The sequence below is a fragment of the Balaenoptera ricei genome, chromosome 9, assembly GCF_028023285.1.
Source record: "Balaenoptera ricei isolate mBalRic1 chromosome 9, mBalRic1.hap2, whole genome shotgun sequence".
NCBI classification, from domain to species: Eukaryota; Metazoa; Chordata; class Mammalia; order Artiodactyla; family Balaenopteridae; genus Balaenoptera; species Balaenoptera ricei.
In genome coordinates this window covers 16,232,062-16,259,973 of record NC_082647.1, presented here as the reverse complement: position 1 = coordinate 16,259,973, position 27,912 = coordinate 16,232,062, and the positions used below count along the sequence as shown (strand labels likewise).

Sequence of the window (27,912 nt, the reverse complement as noted above, 5' to 3'; positions counted from 1 at the left end):
AGACATACAGACGGCCACGAAGCACATGAAAAGATGCTCAACATCACTAATTATTAGAGAAATGCAAATCAAAACTACAATGAGGTATCACCTCACTCCTGTTAGAATGGGCATCATCAGAAAATCTACAAACAACAAATGCTGGAGAGGGTGTGGTGAAAAGGGAACCCTCTTGCACTGTTGGTGGGAATGTAAATTGATACAGCCACTATGGAGAACAATATGGAGGTTCCTTAAAAAACTAAAAATAGAATTACCACATGACCCAGCAATCCCACTACTGGGCATATACCCAGAGAAAACCGTAATTCAAAAAGACACATGCACCCGAATGTTCATTGCAGCACTATTTACAATAGCCAGGTCATGGAAGCAACCTAAATGCCCATCAACAGACGAATGGATAAAGAAGATGTGGTACATATATACAATGGAATATTACTCAGCCATAAAAAGGAACGAAATTGAGTCATTTGTTGAGACGTGGATGGATCTAGAGACTGTCATACAGAGTGAAGTAAGTCAGAAAGAGAAAAACAAATATCGTATATTAATGCATGTATGCGGAACCTAGAAAAATGGTACAGATGAGCCAGTTTGCAGGGCAGAAGTTGAGACACAGATGTAGAGAATGGACATATGGACACCAAGGGGGGAAAACTGCGGTGGGGTGGGGATGGTGGTGTGCTGAATTGGGCGATTGGGATTGACATGTATACACTGATGTGTATAAAACTGATGCCTAATAAGAACCTGCAGTATAAAAAAACAAACAAAACAACTAATACTAAACTTTCATTGGGTTATTTGTATGGAAATATGTTAATATAAATGTTTCAGACATTACATGAAATTTCTAAAAATCTTATATTTGTATTTGTATGGAAATATGTATGGAAATATGTCAATATAAATGTTTCAGACATTACATGAAATTTCTAAAAATCATATTTGTATTTGTATGGAAATATGTATGGAAATATGTTAATATAAATGTTTCAGACATTACATGAAATTTCTAAAAATCATATTTGTATTTGTATGGAAATATGTATGGAAATATGTTAATATAAATGTTTCAGACATTAAAAAAAAAAAAAAAAAAGAGGGATGGAAATCAGAGGAAGAGAGAATATGTATTTTTGTAGTAGAATTCTACAAAGTCAAATTGCTGAGATGAAGAACAGCTGGAATGGGAAAAGTAAAGAACTCAGGCCCTATCTTTCATCACACCCAGCCAAAAGCATTTCCACTTTATGAAGTAATTCCATGTAATGGAGGTTTCCTGTATTAAAAATGACTAACGATTCTATCATAAAATGCTAATATGAGCTACTCTGAGTACTGTAGCCTGCAATAGCATAGAGAATTATTTTGCTGTTCTGATTGTAGAGGACCATTAATCACTATCTCCAATGATAAGGAATCATTGGGCTTGAACCAATGAGACATAATAGGATAATATTACTCCCGAGTCATCTAAATGGTTTCAGATCTCATGTGCTCAGAAAGGAAAATATTTTTTACTTCAAGTTTCAATTTTGATACATCAAACAAAGGGAAAACCTTTTATGTATTTGCTACTTAAATGGTAAAAATCTTCCCTTGGGTTTGCAGTCCTTAACTGTTGTAATATCCTGCTCTTATTTGCAACTGACAAAGAAATTGACTTTTCTTTGGTGGAAGAGAGCATGGAGCAAGTGATGGGACTTGGGTAGTTGAAAAAGTATCATTTCACAGAAGAAAAAACTTCTGGCCTTTCACATACATCCTGAAAGACACTGAAAGTAGGCTTAAAACCTAACTTATTTGCTCATCCTCTAGTAACTAAGCACTTTCATGAATCAAGTGGAGGTATTTGAGTGGGTGTCTATATAACATAAAAACAACATTTTTACAAAAAAAAAAAAAAAACCCTAGCATACATATGATTTTTAGTATTTAACATTTATTTCACCTATAAACCTACAGAAAAAATCAAGAATTTAGAATTGTTTATAAGTAAAAATAACCAAACAAAGCAGTGGCCAAAAATGCATAAAGCAGTAATGCAGTGAAAATAAATATAACTGTCTATTGAGGTGGAGAAATGCTGTAACTCCAATTAGTTTGAGAAAGGATTGGATGCATGAATTACAAGATCTGTTCTTATTGAAAAGTTATCATGCAAACTGTGTGGAAGGAGCTCTGCATCCCTAGGAAACAGGCTCAGTAAGGAGAGGATTCCATGTTTTGTTTCATATCAAGAAAATAAAAACTAAGTATTGGCCTGACAATAAATGGCATCACATAAGAAACATTTCCATAAATGGTTTCAGCCTTCTATAGGCTGATAGAAAGACTGTTATAAAAAGACTCATATATTTTCCTAAAAGCTGGATATCAGAGAAATAATATTTGCAAAGTTGTTTTTTCTTAATAGGTAGTATTTCACTGCGCTATGTTTTGACTCACATTCCTCCCAGGTTGACAACGGCTTGCCAAGGTTTGGAATACTCAGTGGTGCTGCATTTAGCTCTGGAGAGAGATATGGTATCATTAACTCTCCTATCCATCAACCTACAGCTGGTGGAAAGCTAAGTCCCCCACTTGTAACACAGATGTGCCCCCATTACCCCATGTGTCCTTGTCAGAAATCCAAGAAAAAAGAATCAGAGAATCCTCTAAACCCGACTCTTCTTTCCAACTCAGCAAATTCAGCCAATTAGGGGGAAACTTTTCACCACCTTTCTCTAATTTCTGATCCAATGACTAAGGAATTTTATTTTTGGAACCATCCTCCTTGATAGCATAAGAATAGACAGACTAAAGACACATTGCTAGAACAGAACTTGTAAAAATCATGGAACAATTCTCTTACTACCACAATTACTCATCAACAAAAATAACTTTTGTAAAATGACAGTAAACTTGAGAAAAAAAGTTCCTTAGGATAAACTTTTAGTGGTAGACAAATTACTTGGATGACGATGAAGAAACAAACACAAAATAACCAGCTGAAATATTAACTGGTTAATATTTTAGTGCTACCAATACTAAAAGGAAAATAGGAAAAGAGAGGAAAAAAGGTTCCTGTTGAAAATGTCATAACAGAATGTGAAAATAATTTGGGGTACTTCTGCTGGTCCCATTTGTTTCTATCCTCTCACTTATCACGTTTAAGTAGATCAAGTCTCTACCAAAGGCAGTATCCTAACATACTCATAAACCAAGAACCTTTCCTTCAAGGAAACATGTAATTGTTTTACTTCGCCTGTACAACAAAATACCATCAGACCAAAAGATTTATTTATGTCCCAACTAGAGGGCATAAATCACTTCGAGAGCAGCAGAGCCTAAATGATTAATTAAGGAAAACAATTATAGTTCTCTGTAATATAAAGCTGAAAAGTTTTGTCTTTTTTGTTCCATTTGTATTTCTTCCAATGCCATGTTCATTTTACTCAAATATCTTAGCTACAACTTTTGGAACTTGCTACATTCTTTTTAGAGTTCCATTTCCTGACACAAAATGTGATGATGAGTTCTGGGGATTAATTAAATCTAGCATCAACAAGTATTTTCTTTTTATGTCTTTTAAAATGTACTCTCTTTTCATTTCATATAAGTGTTTCAGGGTATTATGACAGAGGAGGGAAACTCAATTGCATCGATATAATTTAACTGAAACTCCCCTATAAATGAAATGCACGTTGCGTTTCATTACCACCTCAGCAAAGCAATCTGAAATAAATACCCTCTTGGAACACTCAAAACAAACGTCTAGATTTCTTTGTTATTGATATGTTCTTCATACTCTATGGCAGAATATGGTATCAGTTATCACTGCAGTACCAGAGTAAAAACTGAAATGTTTCTTTTTTTCTCTCTGAATGCAGCAATTCTATGACTAACATCGCAGTTGTATCAGTTTATCTAAAGATATTAATACCTGTTTTCTAAAAGTATTTAGTTTTTTTCTGGGTGGAGAGTCCATTTGCAAATAAATCTTTTATTCACAAAGACTAGCAAAATTACTCCTTTTCCTTGCCATTTATCATCTGTATTTTTATAGTTGTTTTATTATAATAATGTTTTAGGAATTCAGATCTGAACAAAAATGTATAGTTCATACTGTAAACCACCTTATTTTACAGAAGATGAATTTTGGTCCATAGAGGTCACCAGTCTTATTGTACCCAGAGAGTTAATACTTAGAATCTGCTATAAATAAAAGAGCAATGTCCTTTAGCCCCTTAGACAGTTTAATAAAAAAAGATTTTAAAGAATTAAAGTATCAATACATGTATTGATAGTTGTGTGTATATACAACTATATAGTTGTATATACAACTATATAGTTTGTGCATACACAAAGTTCAACCTTCACACAGTTGGTGACAGAAAAAAACCCTAAAATTTATTCAAATTTATCTAGTATGATGCTGTTATGGGCTAGGTTGTGTGCCCCCAAAATTCGTATGTTGAAGTCCTAACCCCCAATGCTGCAGAAATGTGACTGTATTTGGAGATAAGGTCTTTAAAGATGAACTAAGTTAAAATGAGGTCATATGGACACCAATCTGACTGGTGTCCTTATAAGAAGAAGAGATTGGGAGACAGACAGGGACGAAAGACAACGTGAAGACACAGGGAGAAGATGGCCAAATCCAAGCCAAAGAGAGATGCCTCAGAAGAAACCAATCTTACCAACACCTCGATGTCAGACTTCCAGCCTCCAGAACTGTGAGGAAATAAATTTCTGTTGTTTAAGCCACTGTGTCTGTGGTACTTTGTTATGGCATCCCTAGCAAAATAAATAACAGATGCCTATTAAAAAGATGCACTAAGAGAACTAATGCGCTTCATTTTAATCCTATAATTACCGTTGATAAAAAGATACATAATAGAAGAATGAGATGAATCTAATTTTTTACTTTCCAAAATTTTAACCTGACTTGGAAACCTCTTCTGGCTTGATATCACTATTAGGATTATCAGACCCTATTGGACTAATGTTACCTCTAAGGTCAGGCTTTTTTAATTTTAATTTTCTAAAATTTACTTTGATTAAACAAACAAAATTCATGAATTTCCCTCCCTTCTTTGTCCTGCCCAATAGACTGCACCCAAAACTTCCTGCAAACCCTCCTCTTTACCCCCCGAAGCTCACTGGGCCCCATGCTCTGCAACAAGCCAACACCCGAGAGAGTATCGGCTTCACTTTTTTGTTGTTGTTTTTTCTTTTGAAGTGACCTTTTATTATACGAGAAGTGCTGACTCGCAGGACTGTTTCTACACCTACGCAGACATGAATAATGCATCTCTAAAACTAAATTTTAAAAGCAACGAGATATAACTTTAAATGCTGAGGGAGTCCTAATACCCCTTTACATAACTGCACCAGATGCTCGAGCCATGCTCACCTTTGCCAAGAGAACACAGGCGCCATCCAACCCCTGAGGATGCGAGAAGGACCCTTCCCGATAAGCCTCTTTTGCAAACCCAACACCATTACTGACAAGCCCGTAAGACTCTCCACCTTCTTTAGCTACACTAGAATTTATTTTTAACTGGGGTTTGTCATTATGACATTTTTCGTATAATAACACTTAAACTTCAAACCTGTACTACCAGAGATTCACGCATTTGAAACACTCAAATTGAATTCTAAAGTGTTAGTCATCTCTGAGGTTTTCTTAAAAAGGGGAGAAGTTTACATAGTATGATTTGATTAAAACATATAAGATACATATATATTGATAAACACACAGGAAAATGACCAGAGGTTATATCAACTGCAGAATTCAGTGCCTTAAATGCCATCTTCAAAGAGCCCTGGGTGTTACCTTTATGACTTTATAGTATATGACCTTAGGCAAGTTTCCCAATATTTCTTATTCTCAGTCTTCTCATCTATGGGATGGGAATGATAGCAATCGCTACCACATACAGTTATCAGGATGCTAAATTGATCACAACTCAATCTCAGGCCCATATTACTTCTTTGGCTAAATGAAAAAATCTGCCTGGGTTCTTGCTGAGAGCAAGGCAAAAGTGTACCAAGGCGGTACAGGGCCTGGCCTGCCTGATCAGTACTAAGGATAAAGAATGACCTTGTCACATCCCATGGCAAGTCTCAACTACTTCATGTCTTAGATCCCTCAGGGGCAGATCTTCACAGAGTCTAGGGTCATGCCCTGAATTTTAGCATGACAGAACTTCAGAGCTGATAGAAATCCCAGAGATCAACTGCATTTGTTTTTAATATCTGAAAAACTGAAATGCAAAAAGGTTACTATATGGTCAATGTCACACGGACAAAAGCAGGGCTCCCATAGACACTTAAAACAGAGGATGTCTTCATGGGGTTTGGGGGCCTACAGAATAAGGAGGAAGACACTGAAGCTGGAGACCTGGGTCTGCTCCTGCAGCCCCCCTTGTCTTTAAGTCACTAAACGCCCCTGCCCCGGGCACCTGCATGGGAATAGAAGCACAGGCAGAGTGAGAAACTCTTGTGGGAAACTCACAGAGCAAAAGGAAGGGAAAAAACCAACGATCCGAGGTGCAGCCTGGATTCAAGTTTGGAAATTGGTATGAGATGAATCTCAAGTAGCTCTTACTTTTCTTGGGAATTTTCAATTTGCTATATTGGTTTTATGGAACTGGCAGAGAGGGGTGGCATAGGAAGACAGGAAACAGGACAATTGGACATGATTAAAAGTCAAGGCACTGTGGACAGTGGGAAGTGAAATCACCAGAAAGTCATAAAACATGGGAGTGGGAGTGAGAGAAAGGAGGAAAAAGATGAGTAAAGCTTAGCAGTTTCCTCTGCTCAGAGGATCAGAGAGCAAACAGCTTTTTCCCCCAGAAAGCCTGAAGCTAACTCATGCTTTGCCATCTGACTCTGAGCTAGAATTGAAAGAAATACCGTGTACTCGATCAGTGGGTTTAGCAATTCTCTCTGTTCTTTTAAAAATATAAACTTTATTTTTTGCTTTTGGTTTTATAGCTGCAGTCACTGGGGGAGAAAGAAGAGACTGTGCTTACCCACCTTACCCAGAACCAGAACTTCTCTACTGAGCTTTAAAGCAGCGACATTTTTATAAATGGCTCTAATTTTTTTTTTTTGCTTTCTTCCCCTTTATAGAAGTAATGTGCGCTCACTGAAATCAATCTAGAAAATAAAGAAAGCCAATAAAATTTAGCTAAAATTTGTCTATAATCCTACTACTCAGAGATAATCATCCAGGGACACAGAAATAACAACAGAAGCATTAACAACAAGTGTATTCACAGTATTTTTGAATGCTTAGGCCCTTTTGTTACCCTCACAATTGGTCCAGAAATTACGACCCAAAAGTAATAATCCATGAATTAGAATCTGGACAGATTCCTGGCATGAAGCACTCTTCAGGCGTGAAGCACTCTTCTGAAGGTTCAACTGGCCCAGGATTCCTGCTGAACCTGAGGTTCTAACAAAGCCACCAAGCTTAATTCATGTGGAGGCAAACCACATGTGGTGGGTCTTCTTAGCTACCTTAGAGGTAAACCCCATAGTTTACAAAGGCATGCATGTAAATTTCTACGTTGGCAATGTTTTTCCTACTCCCTGGTAGAGTGCAGGGTGTGGGAGAGTGAAGTTCACCGAAAGAAGAATGGAAAAGAGAACGGGTTTTGAAAAGAGCAGACCAAGTCTTATTTTCTAATTAAAGGGCCAGAACTGAATAAACAAAATAAATAGAACTTTTGTAGCATATTACACAAATTCAAAAAAATGTTAAAACAAAAGCTTTGATGTGACTAGTTGGAAAACAGAATTGCCAAATTTTTAGAAAGCACTTCAAAGAAATTTCTAGTTCACTTCTGTGGCCAGAGGCATGCAAAGATTAAACCACCTATGACTAATTTATGTTTTTTTTTAATCATGAAGATTAAAGATTCTTGGTTCTGTCTTGGTAGTTTCTCAGTAATAAAATTCTTAAATTCAACCCAAAAGAAAAAAAAATAGACATATCAAAAATATTTCTCAAAAAAAAATATTTCTCTTAGTAAAACTCCCTTTCTTCATAGAACAAAACTCAATTTGCTTTCATCCTTTCCCAAGAAGGCTTCACTTATTGGAAGCAAGTTTAGAATATGCTGAATCATATTCAGCTTGTTGTCAAATATAACAATTTATACTTTTTTCATGGATCTGTGTCTAACTCTGCCTTCCCCAAGATAACAAACAAATCCACACCATTTAGCACTGGGAAACATCTTGTTTATGTTTAAATTGTGACTGTTGTGCAAGATAGCCTATTACATTTAGCATTTGTTGTTTGCAGTTCAAAAACACCCTGGTTTCTCTGCAGAGCTCTTCTGCTGAGTTTAGCTTTGACACTCTCTGAGTAACTGTAGCAGGTAAAAAGAGGATATAAAAAAAAAAAAAAAAAAAAAAGAGGATATAGTGTGAAAACTCTCTGCTTTAAAAGGCAGTAGAGAAGTTCTGGTTCTGGGTAAGGAGGATAGCACCCACCGTTCTTTCTCCCCCAGTGAATGCAGCTGTAAAACCTGGACAGAATGCCTAAAGCAGCTATTTGAGAACTCGGAAAAATAAATGATAGCAGCAGATGGGGGAAGAAGACCAGAATTTAAAATACCGTCCAACTAATGCTGAGCTCTCTCCTCCTTTGACCTCTGATCAACCCTGGTCTGGACTCCAGGCAGCACAAAGCCTAAAATGGACAAAAGGTGCAGACAGAGCTCTGGGAAAGCGCTTGAACTCTGGCTTGAGGAAAGGAAAGGGACTCTGAATGATCAGAGAAATTTGGGGAAATCTTCCTCTTTTATACCTCCTCCATTTTCTCGCAACCCAGCACTCAGGCAATTTTGCTGTGCTGGCAGCAGCAATGACAAAGGCCTTTTGGTGCTTAAAACTATAAGGAGAGGGAGACAAACAGCAAGGTCCTACTGTATACCACAGGGAACTATATTCAGTATCCTGGGATAAACCATAATGGAAAAGAATATGAAAAAGAATGTATGTATAGCTGAGTCACTTTGCTGTAGAGCAGAAATTAACACAACATTGTAAATCAACTATACTTCAATAAAATTTAAAAAAAAAAAACTATAAGGAGAGGGAATCTTCTACTCTGATAAGAGAAGCCGTGGTCCCAAGAGGATGGGACAAACCACCATTGCTTCTTTTTCTCTTTCAGTCATACCATTGCTTGGTCCTGGAGGTGAACATGGTTTCAGGAGCTATGCAGTAGCATGAGGTAACTAAAGCCTTAGCTTTCTGGCTGAAGGACCCAAAAATGGAGCCCCAGGAAATGGGAAAGTACTGAGGATGACGAGAGAGAGGGAGGAGCTCAGGAAGACAACTCCAGAAAGACGTCCATGAACTTGGGTTCATCTCTAGGCTGCAAATGTGTTAATCTGGCCCTAAACACAGTACCACAGACTTTAGGAACTGAACTACAGAGCAGACCCTCCCCTCAGATCCTGTCCTGCAACTTGGAGGGGTTCACACCACACAGATAGGAATAGCACTGCAAAGGCTCTGAAAACACAACTGACACTAGAGCTACTATCCTCAGAAGACGAGCCAGAAATTGTGGCCTGAAAATTGAGTCAACTGCCTTCTAGAACAGAGAAATGATTAAGCAAAGCACATATCTAACAAAGGCTTGGATCCGGAATACATGACAAACTCAAAACTCAAAAGGAAGAAAACAAACAGCCCAGTTTAAGAAATGGGCAAAAGACTTGAGAGGATGCTTCACCAGAGAATGTATAAAAGATGGCAAATAATCACATGAAAAGACACTCATATTAGAATGATTAAAATGTAAAAATATTGACATTACCAAGTGCTGACAGAGATGTGGAACACCAGGAACTCTCATACATTGTTGGTGCAAATGCAAAATGATACGACTACTCTGGAAAACAGTTTGTCAGTTTCTTATGAAGTTACCATATGACCCTGGAATCCCTCCTAGGTGTTTAACCTACAGAAATGGAAACTTATGTTTACACAAAACCTGTTCATCAAGGTTTATGCAGCTCTATTCAGAATCATCCAAAACTGGAAATAACCCGGATGTCCTTCTGGGTTGTTAGGTAAATAAACAGAAACATCCATACAATGGAATACTATTCAGCAACAAAAAGGAATGATAGATACAGCAACTCTCATAAACATCAAAGATGTTATGTTCACTCAAAGAAACCAGTTTTGGGCTTCCCTGGTGGCGCAGTGGTTGAGAATCTGCCTGCCAATGCAGGGGACACGGGTTCAAGCCCTGATCTGGGAAGATCCCACATGCCGCAGAGCAGCTAGGCCCGTGAGCCACAATTACTGAGCCTGCGCGTCTGGAGCCTGTGCTCCACAACAATAGAGGCCGCGATAGTGAGAGGCCCGCGCATCGCGATGAAGAGTGGCCCCCGCTTGCCGCAACTGGAGAAAGCCCTCGCACAGAAACGAAGACCCAGCACAGCCATAAATAAATAAATAAATAAAAATAAACAATTAAAAAAAAAAAAAAGAAACCGGTTTTAAGGGTTGCATATTGTATGATTCCATTTATAGGGCATTCTCTAAAATACAGAACTGTAGCAATCAGTGGTTGCCAGAATTTGAGATGAGAGATGTAGGGATTAGGGGGTATGACCATAAAGGGCACAGATTACAAAGCAGGTTTTTTGGGGTGATCGAACCATTTTGTATCCTGATTATGGTGCTAGTTATATGAATCCATACGTCTGAAAAGTGAGAAATATATATCAAAAAAGTCAATTTGAACCTATATTAATTTTAAATACTAAAATACAAAAACAAATATAATAAAAAGTCTAAAAAAAGTTATTCACATGGAGGTACAACCAGAATTTCTATTTGGATGCTTGTCACATTGCATTGTAATTGTACTGTAGGCAACACAAGTGGCTCTGGTCCTGGTGTGTCCATTTCTCCAAGGCAGAAACCTTAGCTTTCTAATCTCTTATCTCCAGTCTCCCACAGAGTATCTGATATCTAAAGCAGACACTGAATAATATTTTTGAAAGATGAAAAATGAATAAATTAGATGTAAACAGTTCACATTATTTCATTTTGGTAGGGGAAGAGCAGGAGGGAAATAGAACTTAATGAAAAGCAATGCTAAAAGTTGAAAGCATTCCAGAAAGACTCATTTTACAGTTACACACCTTTTGGGGCTTTTTGAGCATGACCATTTAATGTGAACATTCATGATTTATGAGATACAGTGCATGTAGGTAGTCTTCAATGAGGATTCTACTATGAAGTCACTTAATTATAATGAATTTATTAATTGAGGTGCTGGTCTAATAATTCTTTGAGCAGCACTGGGGAGACAAGGGTGAAATGGGTGAAGGGGGTTAAAGGTATTATATAATAATACCTTTATAAATACCATTATAAAGTAATAAATATAAAATACTTATTATAATAATAAATATAAAATAACACCATTATAAAATAAATAAGTCTTGGGGATGTAATGTACAGCATGGTGACTATAGGTATTGACTATTTGAAAGTTGCTAAGAGAGATCTTAAAAGCGCTCATCACAAGAAAAAACTATTGTAACTCCATGTGGTGATGGATATTAACTAACTTACTATGATGATCATTTCACAATATACACAAACACTGAATCATTATGTTTACACTTGAAACTGATACAATGTTATATGTCAATTAGATCTCAATAAAAAAGAAAAAAAAGAAAGTAAGAATGGCCAGATTACAAATTAGGTCATATGCCAACTCTGGGAATTATAACTCTTCTCTGACGTCAAAAAAAAAGCTACAGTACATAAAATCTGTGGTGAAATATTCTATTTACTTTGTTTTGTTCTATTTGATGAAGCCACTAAATCCCTTTGATTAAAATTTAGCATTCATATGTGGTCATATATGATCAAAACGAAAGTTTCAAGATTCTTCTTTGTGTAAAGCTGAAATTTCCCATGTACGCAGATGTTAATAGTATGTTGCCATTCCTAATAATTTATGCATCATGTTGTCAAGATCGTGACCCCCTCCCTAATTAAAGAAGTCATTAGAAAGCTAGAGAGAAAGGAAAATTTAAGTTGCTTTAGAAAAGCAACTTTACTTTAGGAACAGCAGAAAGAGACGCTTCTCCCAAAGGAAAGATCATCTGTAAAGAAGAGTTGTTTTGAGCAGAGAGTGGCTGATCCAAGAGTTAAAAGAAAAAAAGAAAGGTCAGACAAAGTTTAGTTCAAGATACTAGAGTCCTGACTTTCGTGAGGACCAGAGCAAGGTTAATGTGATTTTTAAACACTGCCGCAATAACAGCATGAGAGTGGGTCTAAGCTAAGTTGCCACTGTCATAATATATAAATACATACTCATTGTGCTTGGATTTTTCTCTGTGTTCCTTGCTCTATTTGAAAGAGTTCTGTTATTGAATTTTTAAAATAATACTCTAATTTAATATTTATTATATAAATCTTTCATCAGAGACATAAAATCTATAATATGCAGTAATTAATATAGCACATACAAATATAAAATATTTTAGATAAATATTCAGGTTTTAAGTGGCCACATCTAGGTGGACTTACATGCCATGAAAACAAACATGACAGTTCACCTTATTATAGCATACACACCTGGAAAAAGAAAAAAAGAACCTCATTCAAATTATATGATGAAAACTTAAACACAACTAAAACTTAAAAGGTGACAGAAATATGACAAATATCACCTGGACTCCTATTGTTGATACTCTCAATTCCTTGAACTCTATCAATAGAGCTGCTGAAAATAATGATCACTGAGAGCCATTCTTTGGACTCAAATTTATTGAACAGGCCTTATGGGGTATATGTAATATACCCCAGCAATAGCCTCCAAATTGGAAATTAAATGTTATTTTCTTACTGATTCTTTGACCGCTCAATTTTAAGTTCCATGAAGGTATAGAGCTGTCGTGCTCACCACTAAATACAAAGCAGAAAATAGTGTCTGACACAGAGCAAGTACAAAATAATATTTTTGGAAAAATATTTTGTCATAAATGAGTAAATAAACATGTATCCACAAGACTAGGGTTGAAAGTAAAATGATACATAACTGAACTTTAGGAATTACTTTGCATATCCCTAGATGTTACATATTGCAGAGTTCTATTTAGACATGCATTCTTTCATTCATTCATTCTACCAACCAACCAACAATTCTGTTTAGTTTCAGAATACTTTGTGTTAAGGTCTGTGATCAAGGCTGGGAACACAAAGGGTCATAAGAAGATACTGTAAATGATTTCAAGTGGCCTAAGTATAGTGTGGGATACACACAGATATACAGCTAATATAATTAGTGCCGATCGATTATACCTTGAGAACTATAATAAGTACAATAATAGTATAAATAGTGAACTCCAATGAGGATGTAACTAGTTCTGCCAGCAAGAATCAAGGTACAATTATTAGAAAACACAGTTATTCAGCTGGGCCCTGAGAAATACATAGGACACTGATAGATGAAAAGCGGCAGATTATAAATTGTTATGAGCATGAATTTTGAAACCAGGCTGTGGGAGTATGAATCCCAGTCTAACACTTATTAGCTGTGTGACCTTTGTCAAATTACTCAACTTCTCTGTGTGTCAGATTCCTCATGTATAACATGGAGATAATAATACCACATATGGCAATAAGGTGGTTGGGGGAGTAAGTTAGTTAACCTGTGTAAAGCACCTGTAACAGTACCTGAAACATAACCAAAGTATATGTAAGATGGAGAAAAGAAAGAAGGGCAAGACAGAGGCAACAGCATAAAAAAAGTCCTGAAGTGAAGCGCTAAAAAACATTTTCTTTCTGTTTTTCACCAGAAAAATATGAAAGCATAGAGTGTGTTAAGTACAAATTACTATGTACAAATTGCACTTTGCTAACTCATTAACAGCTTTGGGTCATTGATCTTTTATTACAACTATGGGTCCTCAACCCAGAAAAATCCACAGATGCACGTACATACAATCAAAGCTCCACGCATAATTTCAGGGGTCCGTCCACAGGATCAAGTGCAGCGGGAGCTTCTTCAAGGTCATCCCTGAGCTATAGATAATGGAATGGTCTAATGTGTTTACAGACTTTCCATAGAAACCAATGCTTAGTATGGAATTTTATAAAACCCCATGCAACTCTGGACCCTAAAGTACCTAATCAAAAAATTAAACTGAGAACTCAGAGGATTGAGACAAATAGAACACAAAGAATTTCACAGCTGCATCTCAAATCAAAGAAGGGCTAAAGCAGACAATTACAGTGAGGTGGTTCTTTGTCTAAGAAGCAGACCTGTGAAGGAAGAGGATGCAGGTAGCCTGGCCCTGAGGAGGAGATGAAGGTGAGAGACACAACGTAAAAACGGAACGGCTTTGTACTCACATGGTGAAGGAGCCTGGGGGGGCAGACACTCTCCGCAGGTCCGCAGCTTGCACCTGATGGATACTAGAGGCAGCAGGGAATGAGCAGCGAAGACAGTCAGCAAAACAGCGTGGACAGACAGGGAACAAGCCAGGAGAGAGAAAGAGAGACACACAAAATTTAAACAGAAATTAAATGAGCGCATCACCAAACAGTAAATGAAAAGAAAAAGAAAATCAAGCCAGCCACGGAAATAATCAAAAAGCCAGTGATAGCGACGAAGCCAACAGGACACATGGCAGGGCCGGCTCTCAGGCAAGCCACAGACTGGAGCACGAGGCGGAGCGCCGGCAGATGCTGGAGGTGCGCGGATGCTGCACGGGGCGGCGGGACAGAGGGTTACCGCGGTCCCCTCCGGCTCTCGGTCTCACTGGGCATCCATCTGTGCGCGCGCGCACACGCGCACACACACACACACACGCACGCGCGCGCACACACACACGTGTGCACACACATGCACGCGCGCACACACACACGCGCACACACACGCACGCGCGCACACACACACACGGGTGGTAGGCTGGCACAGTCAACTCAGAGCAGAATCAAGGTAAACTGCATCCTTCAACATAGTCCTCATGATTCCAGGGCTTTGCTGGAATATTCGTGTCAAAAGACAACCGTCTTCAAAAGAGAGACTCAACAAAATCTTTAACTTCCTTCAGTTAAACAAAGAAGGCTTTCTAAGAAATCCGAAGGTAATACCAAGAAAGCCTAATTTTATCACAGTGATGCTGTAATTCCACTCATATTCTTGGTAGAGGAGTGAAACCACAGACTTCTCTCTGCTCTCCCTTCTTTTATAAAGGAGAGGGTCTTCGATGGCTACCAGAAAAGACAAAATGTGGAACTGAAGAATCTAAACCCCAAATTTCCTGTCACTTTTACATCATTATTCTCTCCACTCTCTTAGACCATTTGAACAGTTTCACTATAACTGCAATAGACGTACCCCCCCCCCAACCCTCTTTTCCACTGGGTACATAAATTCTCATATAAAGCCACCCATGAATTAACTCCTTGTCATCCTCAAAGGGCTATCAGTTATAACCAACGATACTTCTCAGCAGCCCAGGTTGGTGGAAGTCGGTTGCCCAAAGTTTGCCAACTAGAAATCTTGCCCTTGGATAATACAATCACCCTTAGCAATGCTGTCTTAATTGCTAGTGAACTCAGGCTGAGATCTTCCTACGCACCTGAGTAATGCAGAATTTCTGATCTCCCTCAAAAGTGCCTTTCAAATAGAGAACATAATCAAATTTATCTGGCTGTCATGTTACTAGTACATGAATATGAACCTAAACAAATCTGCTCTATTACTTTTAGGGGGGAAGATATTTATTGGAGTCATATTTCAAGTAGATTCATAAGCCATAAGTGACATATGCTCCTGTACCAATGGGGTGGAGAGGGGAGGGGAGAGTGAACATAACGGGCCTAGCCTTTCAGTTTATATATAGTAATAGCAAATAGGATCATAAGCCAAGAAATTTTTTTTAGAAAAAATTTTTTTCCTTTTTGCATACATGAAGATCCAGTGGCATCATGAAAGCTTCCTATTTAGCTGTTTCTCATGGGAATTCTTCCAGCCATCCATGTGCACCAGATCTTGAAATTCTTAAGTATATATCTTCCACTTCTGCCATAAAATGTGACCAAGACATTTTCTATATTATTTTTATATTCACGAGGTTTCAGATTTATGTTATTTTAGAAACAATTTCTGAGAAAGCTAACAGATAGCACATTATAGAACCGATCCTTGTTCAACATGTAACCGTAAGTCTCAGACACACGAGGCACTGGGGACCCTATGAGGAAAACCCCGGGGTCTCCCCAAGGAGAAGGGAAGACAAGCAAACCAATACTTATACTGGTTTTGATAAATGGTGTGAGAGAAGTAACGAGAATACTATAGGAGCGCTGAGTGGTGTATTTAATGGCTAGAAGCAGATAGAAAAGGATTCTTAGGGTAAGTGATTATTTCGATGGAGTTTGAACTCGAGCAGGAGCTAGCAGATGAAAGCGGGTGAGGAGGACACCTCGAGAAGAGCAACTGGAGGGCAAAAATATAATGATACACGAGACAGGCCGTACGTACTGCTCCAGAAATAGCAATATGCTCAGGAGCACAGGAAGAAGAGGACCAAGGCGATGATCAAAAAGGTCGGTAAAGGGCTTCCCTGGCGGCGCAGTGGTTGAGAATCTGCCTGCCAATGCAGGGGACACAGGTTCGAGCCCTGGTCTGGGAAGATCCCACATGCTGCGGAGCAGCTGGGCCCGTGAGCCACAATTACTGAGCCTGCGCGTCTGGAGCCTGTGCTCCGCAACAAGAGAGGCCGTGATAGTGAGAGGCCCGTGCACCGCGATGAAGAGTGGTCCCCACTTGCCACAACTAGAGAAAGCCCTCGCACAGAAATGAAGACCCAACACAGCCATAAAAATAAATAATAAATAAATTAATTAATTAATTAAAAAAAAAAAGTTCGGTAAAGCCAAGGAATATAGGTTTTACATTTTCAGAAAGATCATTCTAATCCATCTATTGGAAAAGACACAGTGTGAAGGGCAGCAACGCTGGAAACAAGGAAATGAATTGAGCGTATTTTAGCAATGCTGACGAGAGGTAATGAATACGGCTCCGCAACTAAGGCTGTGTTACTAGCAGAGGGGAAAGATGGCGTGAGAGTTGAAGGTGTGGGAAATAAACAGAAGGAAGAGTTCAAACAACGCAGGGGACGTGTAAAAGTGGAGGTGACTATGAGATATGCAGATAAAGACGTCAACTAAGATATTTGGGTATGAGTCTTCAGTTTTTAGAAGAAAGCCTGGGCTGAAGACACAGATCTGAGACACACTAGCTTATCAGTCATAGAGGGAACTTGTGCTGCAGATGTGATTTCCCAGAGAAGGGGCAAATCTATGAGGAACACCAGCATTTCAGCAGAAAGGGGGGCCACAGCCCTAAAATCTCAAATATTCATGTTAACATGCTATGTGAAAGGAGGATAAGTCCTTAAGATGAATTGAAAAGCTACCCCTTTCTGACTGAGAAACTCCCTTCCCCCTAACACAGATACACACAGGTTTTTAAACTAAAACAGCTCTCTTTCTTCAAAAAGAAGGCATGCAAATGATGCAGAAGAAACAGTGAAAAGTAAGAAAGAGAGAAAGGAGAAAAAGGGAAAGAAGGATGGAAAAAATAAAGGAAGGAAAGAAGGAAGAAAGAATTATCTTTCAATAATCTCTTTCTGCCTTGGCTGCAATAGTGAATTTTGCACACTGTGGCCTAAACAGAGAAAAGCTTGGAGGACTCAGACGGTGGAAGAAAACTTGTAAGAAGATATTAGTGGCCAGGCCGCCCTTAAACTGGAAACTCCACTTGGAAATCCAGTGGAAGAAGTTAGATTTCCAAACAAAGATTTCTACTGAAATAGAAAGAAGCAATCTAATTACAGAGGGTGAAAAAGAGTAGTGGTGAGAGATTTTCTAAAAATGTGTTGAATGATAATTTTAATAATAAGTTGTAATAAAGATCTTGGCTAATCTTTAAGATTTACATGTGTCCTTTTAAGAAATGGAAAGAATATTATTAACTGCCATTTCACACAAGTCTTTCCTACGGCCTGAGGCTGCTTGGATGGAGACACCACTGCCCCCTGGTGGGAAATAACTGCATTTTTGAGTTGAGGCTGCTTCTTGAACACCTTCCCGGCTAAATCTATGAAGTCACATCATCTGTCATATGTGCCATGTGTACAAAAAGAAAACAACTCTTTCCATTTGTTTTTATACGAGAAGAAAGCCCAAATAAATTCTTAATATAGTTTCTGAGCAAATACAAATTCTTTCTCAAGGGCAAAAACTGTTTGAAACTAAACACCCGAAAACAATTTCATGTCTCATAAGGTTATTAAGCGTAGAAGCACCAGGCATGAAAATGGGAGCTGTTTGCCTGTAGATATTAAGAATTTTTAGCTCTGTTAACAAACAATCTACAAGTGATCCAAAACAACCTGGACTATCTCAGAGAGGGCTTTTCACTTAGTAGTTCAGAACTTTCTCTTAAACCAATAGTTCACGGCTTAACTCTAATGTTGCAAGAGAGAATATGGTCAACCATATACTATTGCTGATACACTGCCTGAAACTCACGAAGTGTATATTCAACCTAATAGTGGTAAAGGCAGAGGATAGAGAAAGCAGCAGAAATGAGCTAAGAGTTTCACTAGCTGCAAAATGTAAACAAAATGAAAAAGGCAACTAAACAAGCCCTCTGGATAACGATCTAGGAAAAGTGCTGGGGGAGCCCAGATTGACTCTGGAAAAGGAGGATGCAGAGGAGAGAAGATCCCTCACCCCAGCTTCAAGCTTAGAAGCAGACACTAAAAACTAAAACACTTCATGAGCCCTGTCGAATGCTGTTCTTCAACATCTGCCATCTTAGAAAGAGAGGCGAAGCTTTGGCAGGGAGCAATGACACCTGTGTCATTGGTTCATTCTAGGCACTTCTGTAGTTGTCACATTGACTCAATAAATACATGGCAAAGCATGCCCTTCCTTCACAGGCACTAGAGGAAGCCAGCCATTCAGTACAAATAGGTAACCATGCATCACAGGCCACAAATAGGAGGAGCACTTTGGAGGGACCCTCACTGTGACAGAAGAATGGCCCAAGGCTGAACCCTAAAACGTCCTTACCTTAAGTCAGGTCAGGCATAGGTGCATGATATATAAAAGATACTCTAAAAGATACCCCAAATCCCCATCTTTCTCCATCCCTTTCTCCAACCCCAAAAAGACATTTCAATCGAAATTAGATTAAGGGACTCTATAAAATGCACTCAAAATATCTAGTCATTATCACCTTGTCCAAATCAGTTTATCAAAACACCCAAGAAAGGAAAGGGTCCAGGAGGGATACATTTTGTTTAGGCATTGAGTCGTGGGTCAAGTTTCATCTAGACAACAGGATGCCACCCAGAATGGCAAAATTGAATTGAAGCATCAGAGTACACAGGACCCCAAAATGGGAGCATTGGGAAAGGGCAGAAGGGGATACAACATGGAGAGAGGGGAGCCAAATCCAGCTCAGAGAAACCAACACTCTCCAAGTGACCAGGGTAAAGAGGAGGCCAACAGCGTGCCTTCTTCAACAAAAAAGAAAACATTTAACAGGACACATTTTACGACCCTGAATCACTCAGTGATCTTCTGCTGGTCCCAGTAAGTATATACTCAAGTGGTCAGTGAAAAGGCATCCTCACTCTAACACATCGTACAGCAATAACTTCTGAAAGAAGGGTGTGGTCACCGTATAGTAAACATGAAGAAGAAATATGCGCGAGAGACCAGGGAGCTGCCGAGTTTCCCGGACTTGTTCCTTCCCCAGCACAGGGAGGCCCCTGACCATGCGCATGCTCAGTGCCCTCCTCTCCACGGTCTCCATGTTCACAAAGGTGGGCAAGGGCAGACTCACTCATTGAGTAAAGGCATGGACGTCCTCCTCTTGCTCTTCTGTACCATGTTGGCCTGATTCCTCAGCGAGATCCGAATCATAGCCGGGGCCAACCTACAGGGCTCCCCATCCACTTGCATGGGGATGGATTTGTAAGTTAGCAGCATGACCTCCCGACACTGGTGCAGCCTTTCTCCGTGGCCCCCGACTTGCAGGGCAGCCTGTAAAAACAGGAGGCAAAAGGAAGCAAGAGGTTAGTGCTTAAGAGTTCCTCAGGAAACCTAGAAACCCCAAGCCCACTGCCTATAATCACAAGGCCTTTGAAAACTACTTACTGAAAGCTGTTAGCCATGAGTAAAGTGGGAAACCTTGGATCAATCATTAATACACATAAGCTGAAATATCTAAATTTTGATGGCTTGATCACAAATCCTCATTGATAGCCATTTTTTGCTTTTATGTATTTTCAGCCTTAAATTAATCGTTAGTTTAATACAAAAGCTCTTTGTGTTATCTACTCCCATTAAATGACCAATGTACATAGAATAAAAAGAATATAAAAAAGATAAAATACATGGTTTAAGACAGCTTCTATACTACACTTAATATATATATTTATATATAATTATAATATATAGTTATATATTATATATTAAATATATTATGTTTACATATGCAACCCATCCTTAGAAAAATTTTCAAACTTCAGGCAAGCTTTTCCTTTTTACCTAAAACCTCCTCAAACTACTTCAAATCTGTGTAAGAGCAATGAAATGCAAAATAATAATCCTCAATTGAAAATATTCTGAAGAGTAAAGCAGCTTTGAGGATCAAAATCAAACACAGTAAGAGCTCAGTTCACTCTACAGTAGCCACAAAATGAAAAGCCAACCCAACATTAAAATTCTGCAACAAAGTAGCATAATATCTCTGCCTTAGTAAAAAAAAAAAAAATTTTTTTTAATATATATTTTAGTATCACTTACCCTTTTAGGGATGAACTAAAATCAAACAATATGCTTGGTTATGCATACAGATAGTGCCCACATTGTCTTATACAGTTTGATGGACATTTTTATACACATATGTAAATCTCCATCCAGATCAAGCTTTAGGCAGTTTACAGCAACCAGAAGGTTTCCATGTGTCCCTGCCCAATCTATTTACACTCCTCTCACCAACCAATTAGTACCCGCTATTCTGACTTCTATACCGTAGATTCAATTTGTTTGAACTTGAACTTCATATAAGATGAATCATACAATATGTACTCTTTTGTGTCTGATATCTTTTGCTCATTGTTATTTTTGAGTAACAGAAAAGTGTATTTACCTACTCTTCTGCTGGTAAACATCTGGCTGTTTCCAGTTTGGGGCTATTAATGATATAAACTTTCTTGTGTCTATCTCTTGGTGGATACAACCCTCTTGTGGTACATACGATGAGTACAATTGCTATGCCGTAAGTTTTTTTTTTTAACTTTAGTAGATACTGCTAACAGTCGTTCAGTAAGGCTTTATTATAATACATTTTGAGTATCAATTTTTAATGAAGTAAACAAACTTTTAAAAGAAGTTAATACTAACTCTAGCTCAAAATCTAAAAGATTGACTTAGAAAGAAAAAGGAAAACCTATATATTATCAGCTTGTTTCCATATGCCTCCTCTCTATCTTATAAATGGGAAAAAAACTTTGTTAACTGAGATTTGTGAAGTCAATTTCCACTAACTTGGTTCCCAGATAGTTGTGTTTATCTGGTACTTTGAACTACTTTTGCACTTGCATTAATCTGAACAACAGAAACCTGATTATGTATAAATGCAAAGAGAAAAGGAACACAAAGGGACCGAAAGGAGGAAAGAAAGTAGAATAAAAACTGAAAAGTAAAGAACATACTTCATTATTGAACACCTTCGATGTTAAAAAGCACTCAGTTGTGAATTTTACATACAATTTTATTCAATTAGTAGAACAAGGAGGCAGAGGAGAATGAAGTGAGAATTTACTAAAATTCTTTCCGGCCTATTACCTGATCCTCTGTTACTCAGCTTAAGGTTTTTCTGGCTGCACTTAAATGACTCATTTAAGTTAATCTACGGATTTGAGCCACTATCTCATCTCCCGAACTTTTGCAAAATATTTCCCTTGCCTTCAACAAGTACTTCTCAGGGCAATATTTATCTGACCATACTGTATCCCTTCATCCATGGAGGAAATACCATTTTCTTCTTCTTTTTTCCTCCATTCTTGACTAGGCCTAATGACAAATAAAAATGCAGAACCTGCTAAGTAAGAACTTATTCCTCTGGGTTTGACAGGACGGAAAATTGCTTAAATACTTTCGAACCCTTCGGTATCAGAAGGCTTCCCCGGTACTATAGAGCACATTTAAGCCATATTCTCAGCCTCGGTGATAGATTAACAGCAAAGACAATAAACAGAGGTAAATAGCTGTCAGTGGCAGTTCCACTGGCATTTCAGAATCAATCCAAGATCATTGAACAGCCACAAGAGGAATTATAGTAATTAGCTTTTCAGAATAAAGACAGTTCTATTATTGTTAGCACAAAAACACTTAGTTTATTTTTGGAACAAGTTAGAGTAAAGGTAATTTTTTAAATTCTTACTAGAAATAGTTATTTTTCATCATTCAGATTAATCTAGACTTAACATCCTATAAGGCACTGGCCCTAATAACCATAATCATCCCCAGGATTTGCTAGAATGAGTCATTTACTGATAAGAATACATTGGTGTATTAATGACAGATATTCAATTGTCTGTTCAACCTAGCATGTATTATACTCTTGTGAAAACTTCAAATATTGCCTTTCTGGTAGTATATGACTTAGGAGGAAAACAAAGACAGCCCCTGAACTAAGTGCATCCATTGCCATTTATTGTCCTAAAGTCATTATAACAACTTTCTTTCAGTCCACAGTTAAGGTGTGAGGTTTTATTTCTTTCTTTTTTTTTTTTAAAAGATTTTTTTTTTAAGTTTTTATTGAATTTGTTACAATATTGCTTCTGTTTCATGTTTTGGTTTTTTGGCTGCAAGGCATGTGGGATCTTAGCTCCCTGACCAGGGATCGAACCCACACCCCCTGCATTGGAAGGTGAAGTTTTAACCACTGGACCACCAGAGAAGTCCCTGGTTTGAGGTTTTCTGACTTTCTGCACTATGCTCCTCCCCGGAATATTATTCTCCATCTCTCTTCAAGTCTCATCCTCCTTCTTACTAGTCAAGTTCCTTATTCCACTTGCTGTCAGATGACAGGACAGACAACCCTGGGTTGGGAAATCAGAACAGAAATAAGGGCAAGTCTTCCAACCCTTCCGTTCTCCCGACTGCTGCAGGCCCCTGACTCCCAGTCCTAGCCCTAGTCCTGTAACAAAAGGCCCAAGGCAGCGATCAGTGACATGGACAGTAAATAATGGAGATAATCAACAATACGAAAATCTGGGTTTGGTTTTTTTTTTTTCAAGACGAACAAGGTGGTCTTGTAAAACCAAATAACAAAAAATGGAAAATGGAAAACTATTTTGCTTTATTAAAAAATAAAACAAGAGGCTTCCCTGGTGGCGCAGTGGTTGAGAGTCTGTCTGCCGATGCAGGGGACACGGGTTCGAGCCCTGGTCTGGGAAGATCCCACATGCCGCGGAGCAGCTGGGCCCGTGAGCCACAACTACTGAGCCTGCGCGTCTGGAGCCTACGCTCCGCAATGAGAGGCCGCGACAGTGAGAGGCCCACGCACCGCGATGAGGAGTGGCCCCCGCTCGCCACAACTGGAGAAAGCCCTCGCACAGAAACGAAGACCCAACACAGCCAAAAATAAATAAGTAGAAATAAATAAAATAAAAAAATTAAAAAAAACTTAAAAATAAATAAATAAAATAAAAAATAAAACAAGAGAGGATAAGATATAATAAAGTTTAAAAGTCATACAAGAATGTTATAAAGATCTATATGTTAATAAACTGGAAAACCTAGAGAAATTTCTGGAAAAAATATAATATGCAAAATTTGGTGTAATAAACACAGAAATTGGATAGATCAGACTGGTTTTAAAAATTGAAAGTTTTCAAAAACATTACTCATTCCACCCCCAACCCCAAAATGTGCCAAGTAGACTTAGATGTTTTACAAGTAATTCTACCCAAGTTTTATAGAAAGACAGTGTCTAATAAAACTTGTTTCCTTAAATGATGCTATGGCTTCTGAAATAACAAAACCAGATAAGGGCAGCAGCAGAAAGCAAACTTTTAACCTAAATTATATTTATAATCACACATACCAAAATCATTTTAAAAAAATAGCTAATTGCTTTTACTGGTCTGTTACATAAAAACTAAATTGTGATCCATTATGGGTTTTTGCAAGAATTAAGAGTACTTCAACATCAGAAAATAACAAAGAATGAAATAATTCCATTTGCAACAACATGGATGGACCTACAGATTATCATATTAAGTGAAATAAGTCAGAGAAAGACAAATATCATATGATAGCACTTATTTGTGGCATCTTAAAAAAATGGTACAAAACGAATTTATTTACAAAACAGAAATAGACTCACAGACACAGAAAACAAACTTAAGGTTACCAAAGGGATAGCGGAGGTGGGGGGCAGGGGAGGGGTGATAAATTAGGAGTTTGAGATGGACATATACCCACTACTATATATAAAACATGTAAACAACAAGGACCTACTGTGTAGCACAATGAACTATACTCATTATCTTGTACTAACCTAAAATGGAAAAGAATCTGAAAAAGAACATATTTGTATACATATATATGTATAACTGAAACACTTTGCTGTACACTTGAAACTAACACAACATTGTAAATTAACTATACCTCAATAAAAATAAAATAAAAAAGAAAACACATTATTATAATTTCACCATACTGTGGTTTAAGTGAGATAAACCACATTATCATCCCAAAAGATGCAGAAAAAATAATAAAGTTCAGTGCCTTTTAGGATCAGTTGTTAGAAAACTAGGAATAGAACACAACTTATTTACCTGATAAAGGTCATCTGTCAAAATCCTTAGAGAAAACATTATTTGGAATAAAGAAAATTCAAAGCATTCCTTTCAAGGGGCAAGATGATCCACTAGTAACAAAAGTTTTCAACATAGTATTGGAGGTCTTGACCAACATAATAAGTCAAGGAAATAAAATTGGAGGAAAAAGCCATGGAAGAAAAAAAGCAAACCTGGTAATATTTCCACTAATATCATCCTATACATCAAAAGTCCAAGAAAATTCACAGGCCAAAAATTAAACCTCGTAAGAAAGGTACACTATCAACATAAAAAGTCAAGTGCTCCCCATCTCTAGCAATAACTAAGTAAAAATATAATAAAAAATAGGATGTCATCTATAATATCAACAAAAACAATAAAGCAATAAGACTTTTTTGCAGAAAAATTTTAAACTATTGGAGACATTAAAAAAAAAACCTTAAAGAAATGGAGAACCACGCCATAGTCATGGATGGGACAATTTAATACTCTAATGATATGAATTTCCTCCAAATTAATACATAAATTCAACGTAATTCCAAGTGAATATGAGAAATACTATTTTGAAGAATCTTGTCAAACTGATTCTATAATTAATTTCAAAGAATAAAGGTTCACCAATGGCTGAGAATATTTTGAAAACATAAAGAACAACAGATTATCCTTATTGAATATTGAGTCATGTAATATTCAAAGATACAGTAATTCAAATAAAGGTGTTTGCTTAAGAAAGGACATAAAGGTCAAAGGAAATGCATAGAGAGAGCAGAATAAACTCATATGTGTGAGGACACAGAATATGTGGGATGTGGGATTGTAAGTTACTGGAGAAATGATGGATAATTTAGCAAATGGCGCTGGGAATATTTCTCACTAAAATAGAGAAAAATAAAATCACTATTCTACCTCACATCATACACAAATATAAGCCCAGATGTATTAAAGGACTAGGAGCAAGAAACAAAAATATTAATATAAAAATTAGCCAGTAGAAAGAGAGGAGAGCGCAAGTATATATTTCTCCTTAGCTCTCTTTTTTCAAGCAGTGTCTCTGGCAGTGGCTGATTCTCCTCTGTGCTTCCATTTCCCACTGGCAAGCATTCTCCCCAGGCCACCCCTGTCTCTACGGTCCCAGCACAGACAGGCAGCCCCAGCAGTGACCTCAACTCCTGTGGTCTGATTCCCTCCTCTGGAGTCCCAGCTCCTGCCCGATGACCCTCACTGCACAGCCCATCAATGGCCGCTTGTCCAAGGTCCCACCACTGCTGAGTGGCCCTGGCTCCTGAATGCTGATAACACCGTCTTTTCCCTTTGTCCCTCCAGTTCTGGAGGAGGCAGAGAATTTCTGCAGTTGCTAATCCATGGATTGCTATCTATGCGTTACCTCTTTTCAGTTCTTCTAACATCCTGTAACTAGTCCCCTGTACTAAATTCCCTCAACCGGACTGTCTCACATGGGATATTTTCCCTCTCTGACACCCTACCCTAGTCCCCAAAATGAGAAATTTTACTTAAGTCATTTGCAGTGGCACCATCATTCAATCCATATTTTTCTATACAAGTTTTTACAAGCTGTTTTATTGCCACGAAGCAATGCCATTAAGTTTTATTGCTTTTTTCCATGTTATCAAATATTAAGATTTCTGGACATGGGTGTATTTTAAAATCCTACTGTAATACATGCTGTAAGTAGTCTAAATACCACCAGCAATAGTATTACTATTTACTTAATTATTGTCCATATGAGTAACATTTATGGCAAAAATAATTCCATAGGGCTTCCCTGGTGGCGCAGTGGTTAAGAATCCGCCTGCCAATGCAGGGGACACGGGTTCGAGCCCTGGTCTGGGAAGATCCCACATGCCGCGGGGCAACTGGGCCCGTGAGACACAACTACTGAGCCTGCGCGTCTGGAGCCTGTGCTCCGCAACGGGAGACGCCGCGACAGTGAGAGGCCTGCGCAGCGGAATGAAGAGTGGCCCCCTCTCGCCGCAACTAGAGAAAGCCCTCGCACAGAAACGAGGACCCAACACAGCCAAAAATAAATAAATAAATAAATTTATAAAAAAAAATAATAATTCCATGGATTCAGTTTCTTTATATGTTAAGTGGTGAGGTTTCGGTAGGCTGCTATGGTCTGTTTAGCACTAGCATTTTAGGATTCTAGGTTGTACCTATAATTTCATGTTCTCAAATTCTACCACATGCTGTCTAACTTTGACAATATTAGCTGTATGCTAATGCACAGCCAGTACCTACAATGAAGCAGAGAACAGTAAAAAGGAAAGGCTTTATTTGAAAAACTTTCCTTCTGCTCATTAAAATTAATCCAGCAATTATTAAATACTTACTATGAATAAGAACTTTTTTTGAAAAAGTGAAGATTCTTATAATGAAGAAGCCTAAGTACTCCTTCTCACTGGGGTTTACTGTACACTTTTGTCTTTTTCCATTTTTGTTCAATAGAGGTAGATTCACTATTAAGGTGAGCTCATGGGAGGCAAAAAAGCCACAAAAGGGGTCTGTTCAGCTTCTCTGCCAACAGTGAGATCTAGCCTGGAATTCAGTGGTGCACGTTGGAAAAAATCATCTTCATGCTTTCAAGCTATTTCCATAAACAATCAATCCTCTGAAATCTGTAATATCATGACAGAGTTAATATAGTGTAGTCATATAATCAACAACATATCCTGGGATCAAATAAATTTGTATAAACCTGGGAAGAAACACATCCTATTGATTTTTTTTTTTATACTAGGCTAGTAGCATCCATCCCTTATACTAGACTGTTTTTGGATTTTGTGAAGCAAGAAGGGAACTGAATAGAATATAATGCTGAAACAGTATCAACTAGGTCACAACAAAAGAAAAGCCAGACTCCGTACAATATGTCATCTACCCAGCATATAATCAATCGTATTAGACACGCAAAGAAGCAAGAAGATGTGATCCGTGAGGAAGAAAAATTTTT

General features: G+C 38.0%; 1 protein-coding gene across 9 annotated transcripts in view; it reads right to left on the bottom strand.

Moving 5' to 3' along the window:
• The window catches only part of DGKI (diacylglycerol kinase iota), a 468,554-nt gene that overhangs the window by 145,323 nt on the left and 295,319 nt on the right, over window positions 1-27,912 (bottom strand). For all 9 annotated transcript variants that reach the window (XM_059933287.1, XM_059933288.1, XM_059933290.1 and 6 more), the window contains one exon: window positions 19,928-20,127. In XM_059933287.1, coding sequence (XP_059789270.1) covers window positions 19,928-20,127 — 200 coding nt within the window. The remainder of the gene's footprint in view (window positions 1-19,927; window positions 20,128-27,912) is intronic.